We start from the raw sequence: 10,166 nt of genomic DNA, 5'->3' as shown, positions 1-10,166 counted from the left end.
ATCTAAGGGTGAAATGAAGGCAACAACTAGATCTAGACTCTCCTCGGATCAATCTTCGACACTTCTAAACTAGACTAGGTTTCAGATCGAAAACTTTCTTTTTGTTTGTTTTGTTACTTACATCACTGAAATAAATATGACACGTTTATAAAATCCACTAAACATAATTTCTGAAAAATATCATAACCACTTAAATTAAAAAAATGCAGTTTTTAGTTAAGTATCAATGGTACCATAAATGCATTGGCTACTCAAGTTCAAGTTCAATGTAAGTGCTATATGAATACTTTATTTCAAATAAAAGATGTGTTTTAGCCTCGAAATATGTAAAGAAAAGATATTAGTTAAAAAAAAAAAGGCAATCAAAATCATATTAAGGACAGTAGCATCGCAAACTTGTGAAACAATTTTTCTTCACTTTATTATAGTCAAATACTATTTTAAAGCGTTGATCGGTAGACTGTGGTAAGAACTATGGAACAAATATAATTAGAACGTTTTAGTATAGATTAACATGGTCGTTTTATATTCGAGAGTTTCGAATCCTATTAAAATTTATGTCAAGACTAACTTCAAATACGATGTGGGCGGTAAAATGTTTGGGTTTCTCTTTCTAACATCTTGAAAATGGATAACTGAAATATATCAACGCCATACCTAAACAAGAAATTTTTGCGCTAATGCGTTGCTGAACAAAAAGCTTATTCCCTTTACAAGGAAAAACGTCCGTGTAAACGCAATGGCGGAGTTCGACGCGAGAAGACGCAATCTTCCGGTTGTAGCTTGTTTATCTGGTATATTTGCACAAGTCAGACACATCTCGCTATATGTCAATCAATTTTGTGTGTTAGCTTAGGTAACTCTTACACCAGATGGCTTTTATCTTCTAATCTTACATGGAATTCATTTGTTTTTCAACGTGAATTGAATTCGATATACCATACGCGACAAGTGTTTTAAAATGGGATAAATGACGGATATTAATGAACGGGCTGAAACAAATGCAAAACGCCAAAGAGAGACTCCTATTTCAGAAGCAATGGCGGAGTTTTTCCTATAGTCCGGAGTCACCTTCATTGCTCATTTACGACAACACTGAAAAACTTACTAAAACAGTTTTATAACCAAGTTTCTGCGTAGAACTACCTAAGGTAAGCGAAAATTGCTTGTTTATCGCTGCGTCATGAAAACATGACTCATACCGAAGCAATTAGAAGGTTTTCTCGCAGTGTTTAAGCAGATGATAATGAATACAGCTAAAACAAGTTTAACCATTTTTTAATATCATAATCTCCGAAGGATGGCGAACAGTTTATAATCAAGTTGATGTGGAGAGAGACTGATGGTAAGCGAAAATTTATTTCTGCTTCGATTCAATCAGTCGTTACTCCTGCTAAACCATTCAAAATATACATGTGGCTATTGCTAACTTAATAGTTTGCTTACTGTTAAATTAAAGATAGCTTTAACTGCAGTTACGTTAACTAATTTAGATTGTTTTAACCTCTAAAAAAAATAGTTGAAAATTTGTTATTAACATTTAGTTTTTAAGAATACTCATTGCGTCTTGGGCGTAAAAATAAGGAGAATCAAGCATTCAGCATAATAAAAAATAACTCGAAAAATCGAAGTTAAAAAAGGCTTTTGTAATCTTAAAGACATCAACACAAAAGTTATGTTCTTGGGCCGCATGAATATGTCTTGGGCCCGACTGACGGTCATTTTAGCCCGGCCGCTAGGTGACGGCTAAAGGCCCGAGACATATTTATGCTTTACTTTTATTATCACTTTGGAAGGCACTGAGAAAATAAAAACTGAAATACATGACGATAAAACAATTTAAACACTTGCGCGAGCATACAAGCGGGTTAAAGTACGCTTTTGTCCGCCAAAATCTCTGATTTAGCCAGCAAAATGCGCCACAACGCCCGAAAAAGTAATAATCCCTACGTGTTTTACACGGCGCTTTTGGTAAAGAAAAGGAAAAAGCCTTAAAAAGGTCTCGCTGGAATTGAACAGACACAATAGCTGTTATCAATGACACTTGCAGATGTTCTGAGTCATATGCCTGTAAGGCGCGGTAAAGCAAGTTTGCATTTAAATTTACTCGTTTAGCCAGCAATAAACGGAAAAAATGCTCAAATATGGTAAACTTTTTGGATAGAATGCTATAAAAATGGGCAATTACCATCAGCTCTGTGAGTTATATACCAAGTTAATTCCCCTGCAGTTCTGGCATAAGCGATCTTCAAGTTAACGATATTCTGAGGTCTGTCTTTCACCGTATGGTATTTTCTTCCAGAGAAAACAACACCCTTCGTCAGTTTAAATGACAATAACCAAACAAAATATCATTTATTGACGATTTAAAGGGCAAAGAGTAAATAATTAGGAGAATACGAAACTAAAATAATTTTTTTTAAGGTCACTTTCATAAAAACAAGCAATAAAGCAGAAAGTAAAGTTTTTTATTCACATATGCCAAGAACATTTGTGTCACGTCGGTTGTCAACTCAAGTAGTGGTAAACTACTTTGAAATTCATATTGCTGAAAAAAAATTCTATAAAGCCTTCGAGCGGTAATTTTATTTGTGAACCCAAAAAAAGTTAATTACATGGCGACCGTCACTTCAAGAGACTAACCGTGTTAAAAACGCATCACAGTGGACCTTAAATTGGTCATTTATGCTTCTAAGATATCTTTGACTATTCTGATGCCTTTCAGCTGTTTATTGGAACACAATGCATAAAACATTTTTGGCCGCCTGAGAGAACTTTCTTCTCCTATATGTTTTCTACCCTACCTGAAGGTCTCTTCATTTCAAAAGAAGTTCTCACCCAAATTATTTTGGTGATAAAAACTTTCTAAAAAATATTCTGATTTAGCTCCTTTAACCGACATATCTTCGATTGTTCTCACAAGACAACCTGGGTTCCAGTGTTCTCTCTCTTTCTTCCTCTGGGGGCAAGGTGAGAGAGGACTCATGGGCTCGAAAGACAAAAAAATGAATGGCTGTTACCAAGATATTATAAACTAATCTCTTGTTGTTGCTTGATCGGGAAAAGATAAGCCGATGGGATTGTGTCCGAAGTTTTAAATAGCCTCAGACCAAACAGCCGTCTTATTGGAAGAATAAGCTCTTTTAGGAGACAGAGTTTTGTGAAGGAAGAGTAGCGTCCGATTTGAGAAAAAAACACGAAAGGAAGTCACTTCATCTGTTCTGAACCATCTCTATTACTTTTACGAGAAGACTTGAATTGATGTTATGTCGCACTATCTTGATTTCTTGCCCGTAGGAAAAACTTACGCAGCAGGAAATTGAAGGTTAGTCTGGTTGTGCCTTTTCAGAAAGTTTCTACTTATCAGGTAAAACAGCATGTCCTATTTGATCTTTTCCTTGAATTGCAAGGCTCGGAGAGGTCTGGATACTAAAGTTACTCCAGTGACGTCACTCATTTATCTTCCTCTTGTTGCTTTACTTGATCATTAAATTATTAGTAAAAAAGCTAACGAGGGTACTTTGGCGTTACAATGGATAGAGGCCTAGGCACTAGGAAGTTTGATACTGTTCACTAACTAGTACGAGACCGCACGAGATGTTCACAAGAACCTTGTTCCTCTTTGCTTAGCCGATTTTCGCCCTATTTCTTCTGGAGAAAAGCGAGCTTTTAAACGATGTAGGAAAGTGCCGGACTTTGTTGTTTATCATACTGAAGGCCAGATGCTGAAGCCTTCGAGTTTAGCCTACACGTCTCGCCTGAAACTCCGCTGAATTTGCAATAGGACAGCACGATAAAATCAATATAATTTCTTAATATTAACATTCAGTTTTTCCTATTAGAATACGTCGAGGCGTTCAAATGCTTTGATCTGAATGAAAACGGTCAGTTATCCACGAAGGAACTAAAGTATGCTATGCGCATGCTTGGCTTAAACCCTACCGAACATAGAGTTCAGGAACTTGTGAACGACTTGGATTACGAAGGTGAGAATATTCGGAATACTGGTGCTTCTGCAGAGTTTTACAGTAGGTTAAAATTGTTTCACTGTTTTTCTAAAACAGAAAAAAACAAAAAAATAAAAACAGCGTTGAATGCCTGACCCCAAGAGAGTGAAGTATCGTAAAATATTGATAAATAAACCGTTTGTACTCCCTATGTTCCCAAGTTTCAGGTCTGCAGGGTTTCCGCTGATGAGTTATTTGCCAGAAAGTCTGGCATACATTCATAGAGCTCAGTATGGGGACACCATGTTGGTGTCCATGCAACATAGGTACCAACATTAGACGGTTTGATAGCTTGGCACCTTTCTATTTTGCTGTAGCACTTGGCGACAAAGACGAGGCGGAAAATGTGAAGACAAATGAAACAGAAAATGACAAACGAAGAAAGAGACGAAAGTCAAAGGAAGATGAAAAAATGAAAGGAGAAAAATGGACGAAGGAAGATTTTCCGATTTGTAAGTTTAAATCTTGTCCTTCCCTGCCGGAGCGGTTTTCAGTTGAGTGGCGAAAGTAATCCGGGCTTTCGTTATTGTTGTTGTTGTTGTTGTTGTTGTTGTTTATAACTTTGCTCTGTGATTGGCTGAGGGAACTCGCACCACTCTCCAAAACCAATCAAATGTAACACCGAAAAAAGGCTTTCTGGGTCATGTGCGTTTTCCCGCGCTTTAGGCAGTTTGTTTTTAGTTTTACTTTAAGTTTCTGCATCAAAGTGACGCGAGGCCAACAGGGCCGGACGGGTTTTACTGGAGCGGCTCACGTCAACCCGTCCGGCCAATGCACACGTCAGCTTTTACTATGGTTTTCTATGGGATTGCAAGAGCAGGGCAGGACGGGTCATATGATAATAAATATTAATTACTAAAGCTACTCATAAATAACACGAGAAAAATTGAAAAAGGAAACAAAAAAAGTTTAAGTTAGTAGAAGTAGCACGACGGCGGGCATAGGAGAGTCCGGGGGGGGGGTACTCGATATATTCCTGGGTGGGGAGGTGCGGCGCGGCCCCTCATACCCTGACCCTGTTTAAGACAAATATTGGTGATTTTCCTACCCTGTTTAAGACAGAATTCCGATTTTTGATACCCTGTTTAATACATTTAATGTGCCTGGTATCAATGCCAAAATCAACGGAATTCAATATTAATTAAAATTAGAGCTTGTGAAAATTTTGCTGTTTATCTTCCAAGAAAAGATATCCTGTTTAAGACAAAAATTGATAAGTCGATACCCTGATTAAGACAAAAAATGATAAATTCGATACCCTGTTTAAGACAAAAATCTCGAAAAACATACCCTGGCTAGCCGCACGTCTCCATTAAGCTCTTATAAGGGAGTACCCCCCCCCCCCCCCCGAGGAGAGTCCTCGCTATGGTGCATCTGGGACAGATGGGTTGGAAGACTTCGGTTGTGTCATGATGAAATTTTACATGATACTATCATAAGGTTCTGTAACTTACTTAGAAATAATCGTGATTTTATCTTTAAGATGAGGGCACTGTAGATTTTAAAGAATTCGTCAACTTGATGGAAAAACAGCGAAGTATAATGCAGGACGACGAGGCCGCCATGTTGTTCACTGTATTCGATTCTGACCATCGTGGCTTTATTGAAGGAAAGACAATCAAGAGATCGCTGCATTTTCTGGAAGATGTCCCCATCGACGAGATAAACGAAATATTGGCGAAGACAAAACTGTCCGACGACCGAAAAATAACTATCGAAGGTAGCTACTCCATCTTGATGTGCTGATTGCGAGTCCAAGAGGCAATTCATTTTCAGTCAGTCAGTGAGACATTCAGTCCGTCTGCTTCCCAATCTGTGAATGAATTAGTCTATAGTCGCTCATTTATTAAGTCAGAGAGACAGTCACGCATTCATGAAGTCAGTGAGTCAGTCAGTCGGTCGATCTGTCAGTCAGTCAATTAGTCAGTCAGTCAGTTGGTCAGTAAGTCAGTTATTCAGTCAGTCAGTCAGTAAGTCAGTCAGTCAGTCAGCCAGTCAGTCAGTTAGTCTGTCAGTAGGTCAGTAGGTCAGTAGGTCAGTTAATCAGTCAGTCAGTCAGTTTGTCAGTGAGTAAGTTAGTCATTCAGTAAGTCAGACAGCCAGTCAGTCAGTCAGTTAGTAAGTCGATCAGTTAGTCTGTCAGTAAGTCAGTAGGCCAGTTAATCAGTAGGTCAGTCAGTCAGTCAGTTTATCAGTCAGTTAATCAGTAAGTCAGTCAGTCAGTTTGTCAGTCAGTTAGTCAGTCAGTTTGTTTGTCAGTCAGTCAGTAGGTCAGTTAGTCAGTAAGTCAATCAGTCAGTCAATCAATCAGTTTATCTGTCAGTAAGTCAGTAGGCCAGTTAATCAGTAAGTCAGTCAGTCAGTTTATCAGTCAGTTAGTCGGTCAGTTCATTTGTCAGTCAGTCAGTAGGTCAGTCAGTCAGTCAGTTAGTAAGTCGATCAGTTAGTCTGTCAGTAAGTCAGTAGGCCAGTTAATCAGTAAGTCAGTCAGTCAGTTTGTCAGTCAGTTAGTCAGTCAGTTTGTTTGTCAGTCAGTCAGTAGGTCAGTTAGTCAGTAAGTCAATCACTCAGTCAATCAATCAATCAGTTAGTCTGTCAGTAAGTCAGTAGGCCAGTTAATCAGTCAGTGAGTCAGTTTGTCAGTCAGTTAGTCAGTCAGTTTGTTTGTCAGTCAGTCAGTAGGTCAGTTAGTCAGTAAGTCAATCAGTCAGTCAATCAATCAGTTAGTCTGTCAGTAAGTCAGTAGGCCAGTTAATCAGTCAGTGAGTCAGTTAGTCAGTCAGTTTGTCAGTCAGTTTGTTTGTCAGTCAGTCAGTAGGTCAGTTAGTCAGTAAGTCAATCAGTCAGTCAATCAATCAGTTAGTCTGTCAGTAAGTCAGTAGGCCAGTTAATCAGTCAGTGAGTCAGTTTGTCAGTCAGTTAGTCAGTCAGTTTGTCAGTCAGTCAGTTTGTTTGTCAGTCAGTCAGTAGGTCAGTCAGTCAGTAAGTCAATCAGTCAGTCAATCAATCAGTTTATCTGTCAGTAAGTCAGTAGGCCAGTTAATCAGTCAGTGAGTCAGTTTGTCAGTCAGTTAGTCAGTCAGTTTGTCAGTCAGTCAGTCAGTCAGTAGGTCAGTCAGTCAGTAAGTCAATCAGTCAGTCAATCAATCAGTTTATCTGTCAGTAAGTCAGTAGGTCAGTGAGTCAGTCAGTGAGCCAGTCAGTCAGTTGGTACATTAGTTTGTCTGTTAGTCTGTCAGTCAGTCAGCCAGTCAGTCGGTCAGTCAATAAGTCAGTCAACAAGTTATTCAGTCAGTTAGTCAGTCACTAAGTTAGTCAGTCCGCCAGGCAATCAATCAGTCAGTCAGAACGTCCATCAGTGAGCCAGTTACTCACTCATTAAGTTTGTCACTCACTCAGTCAGTCAATAGTGGTTTTTTTTTTAATATTCCGTCAAGAAATAAATAAACCTCCCCTGCTGTTTAATTTTCAGAGTTTGCCACCGATTTCCTTTCACCTCTTATACTTAAAGAAGAAAACAGCGGGATGCTCTGATCTGGCTGCGCAACTGAACACCAGAACTCTGCAGTGTTAATTTTTTCTTCTGTTAAAGTTTGCAGTGCTAAAAATTCGCTTAAAGAATTGGACTGTTGTAAGCTATTTTTGAAAAAGTTAAACAATGAGTAAATTAGTGCGAGTGGCCAACCAAGAATGATATGTATGGAATTTCTGAATTACCTGCATTTAAGCTTAAAGTAAACGGTTACGTTGTTGTTGCTGTTCTTAATAGTTGCTTTATTCGAGTTTCAGATGTAACATGTTACCATGAATTAACTAGGTAGAGGATTTTATCAATTAATTAAGAGATTTGAATTGTGGGAGCGTTTGGCTATTTACCCGTGTTTCTGAAGATCAGTGTGAGTTGCTTTCTCTAGGGACTTGTTATAGTTTGATTTCACATCGTCATTTTTAAATTTTTTCATTTGGCTTAATAACAATACAAAAAAGCTTATTGACAGGGAGGGCGAGGAGACCTAAGCAGCCATCGGGCTTATGGCCACCTCACTGACGACAATGCAATTAAAAAATAATAAGTGCTGCGTAAGTGCAGCTTGGCCAGTTCAGTGATTTTTAAAGTAAAAAAAGTATCTGTACCAGAAGATAATGTAGTATGTCCACAAGTGGACATAAAAAATTCTGTTCCTCTAGAGAGAATTTTTAAAACACATTTTTACGAGCATCAAATGTAAAGATCACCCATACGAATTATAACAAGTTCCCATGACAAAAAAAAATTTCCTTCTTAAAGTAATTGAATTCAACTTTAGCAGTCCTCAGAAATATTCTTTTTAAAACCTCCTAAAAAAAGGTGAGACCGACATGTTGTCAAACTCGGGTATCCTGATGACGTAGTCTTATACCCAGACCTTCTACGGCCAAGCAGTGGTCAGATACGGTAGGATCTGGGTACGAGATTGATGGCAAAGTTGTTACCTCCACGCGTAGAGATACAATGATCACCTTCAATGCGCTCCGAAAAGATTCATTTCGAAACAGAAGAAATTATAGTAGCTCATCAACATCTGCATATTATATTGTATTGAGAGAACACCCTATCATTGATACTTTTGTTTATTCTCAATACTTTTATGCTGGGTAACTTTGATAACGAGGGGAGAATTTGACTTTGTGGTGACCCCCAACATTCCTTGCCTGACAGTTCTAGAACATTATTGCGTGATCATTTGACATTTTGGTCTTAGAGGGGGACTTAGCAATTCCCCCAGGTTAAACACGTGCTCTTTCAAGCGAGCTGTTGTTGTTTAGAGTGTTCTGTTGTTACGAGAATAAAGAAGATTAGTTCTTATTAGTGTTCGTATATTCTGAACTCTAAAACTTACTGTGGCATCTTTTATTTAAGGGTGAAGAACTGCTCTGCGTATAAACTACAATTTTCCAACCCTTGATATCATTTTGAAAGGGTAGATGAGGGATTTTAATTTTTTTGGGGGGAGGAAGGGGGGGGGGGTGGGGATTCAAACTTTGATTCAGAAAACACAGAAATTCTGTTTTTTCATGCTACTGCCTGAATGAAATGAGAACTATCCTAAGACAAGTCAATTTTTAGATACTAAATATTGAGTAGTAACAAGGACCTTTGTCATTGCAAGAATTTTGGTGTTAAACAGAGTAGCATAATACCCCACGGGTCTGAAGAGGAGAGAGTATAGACCCCTCGGAACTCCCCCCTGGATCTGCCACTAATACCCCACGGGTTTGAAGAGGAGAGAGTATAGACCCCTCGGAACTCCCCCCTGGATCTGTCACTAATGCTTGTCTGGGCAAGAAATATAGACCGTGCATGTCTCCTAAATGAGTCAATATCATTTCAATATCTTCATCAAGTAAAGAACCGATTATAATGTCCCCAACAGAGTGTAAAGGGGGACTATTGAAAATTTACTGCCAGTTAACTACCAATGAGGGGGCTGGAGATCAAAACAATATTACAGAGTCTGAGGGGATCAGGTAAAGTGTTATCATGACGCAACTCAAATTCTCCAACAGCCCCCGGCGATAGGTATGTCCGTTTCCTAAATTAGCTTTCTTTTGGGTGTTTTTAAGCTACATTTATTTCAATAATTTTCTTAATGGGTAGATTCAAGTGAAAGAGAGCTTTTGCTGTCATTCTATTTGTGTAATATAAACAACAATTTTGTCAAATGCAGACCCCTGTTTCTTGTAGCAAAATGATTTTTATTCTTAGCAAGCGACGAAGAAACTCGGTTGGAAATTAAAAAACTTGATTTTCAAATCATAATGAGCTTAGGTAAACTTAAATAACGAGGAAGTTCTAGGAATGAACGAGATTTCTATAGCAATGTTTCATCAATAAAATTCAACCAAAAATAAATGAGTCGAACTGCGCTGGAAAAATGTTTCGCTTTAACAATCACTATTTGAAAGGAAAGTGACAAGAATGATCTGAAGAACTTTTGAAAAAAAAAAGAAAACAAAAAAACAAGAAAAATATAAAATAAAAAAAAATAGTTAGCCAATTAAGAATATCAGTCCATAGTTGTCCGAGGAGTTGCTAATCTGTGATTTAATTCAAAAATTGACTGTAGTCATTTGAGAGTTGCGTTTGAATTTTTACATGGAAAAGATTACACCAAAATA

At 38.1% G+C, this 10,166-nt stretch overlaps 1 protein-coding gene across 1 annotated transcript; it reads left to right on the top strand.

Moving 5' to 3' along the window:
• The first annotated feature begins 940 nt into the window (after nt 1-940).
• LOC111337688 (uncharacterized) lies at nt 941-7,864 on the top strand. The gene is made up of 7 exons (XM_022944033.2): nt 941-1,151; nt 1,300-1,345; nt 3,298-3,325; nt 3,843-3,986; nt 4,325-4,459; nt 5,491-5,727; nt 7,480-7,864. The coding sequence occupies exons 2-7, from the start codon at nt 1,343-1,345 to the stop codon at nt 7,539-7,541; spliced, it is 609 nt and encodes a 202-aa protein (XP_022799768.1). The 5' UTR covers nt 941-1,151; nt 1,300-1,342; the 3' UTR covers nt 7,542-7,864.
• The last annotated feature ends 2,302 nt before the right edge of the window (nt 7,865-10,166 follow it).

The sequence above is a fragment of the Stylophora pistillata genome, chromosome 11, assembly GCF_964205215.1.
Source record: "Stylophora pistillata chromosome 11, jaStyPist1.2, whole genome shotgun sequence".
In the NCBI taxonomy this organism is placed as follows: domain Eukaryota; kingdom Metazoa; phylum Cnidaria; class Anthozoa; order Scleractinia; family Pocilloporidae; genus Stylophora; species Stylophora pistillata.
This window is presented reverse-complemented; position numbering and strand designations above follow the sequence as displayed.

Excerpts from the sequence above, each read along its gene's own strand:
- LOC111337688 (XM_022944033.2), top strand. Across the intron at positions 4,460-5,490 it reads GAAGGAAGATTTTCCGATTT|ATGAGGGCACTGTAGATTTT; the intron begins GTAAGTTTAAAT and ends TTTATCTTTAAG. Across the intron at positions 5,728-7,479 it reads CCGAAAAATAACTATCGAAG|AGTTTGCCACCGATTTCCTT; the intron begins GTAGCTACTCCA and ends TTTAATTTTCAG.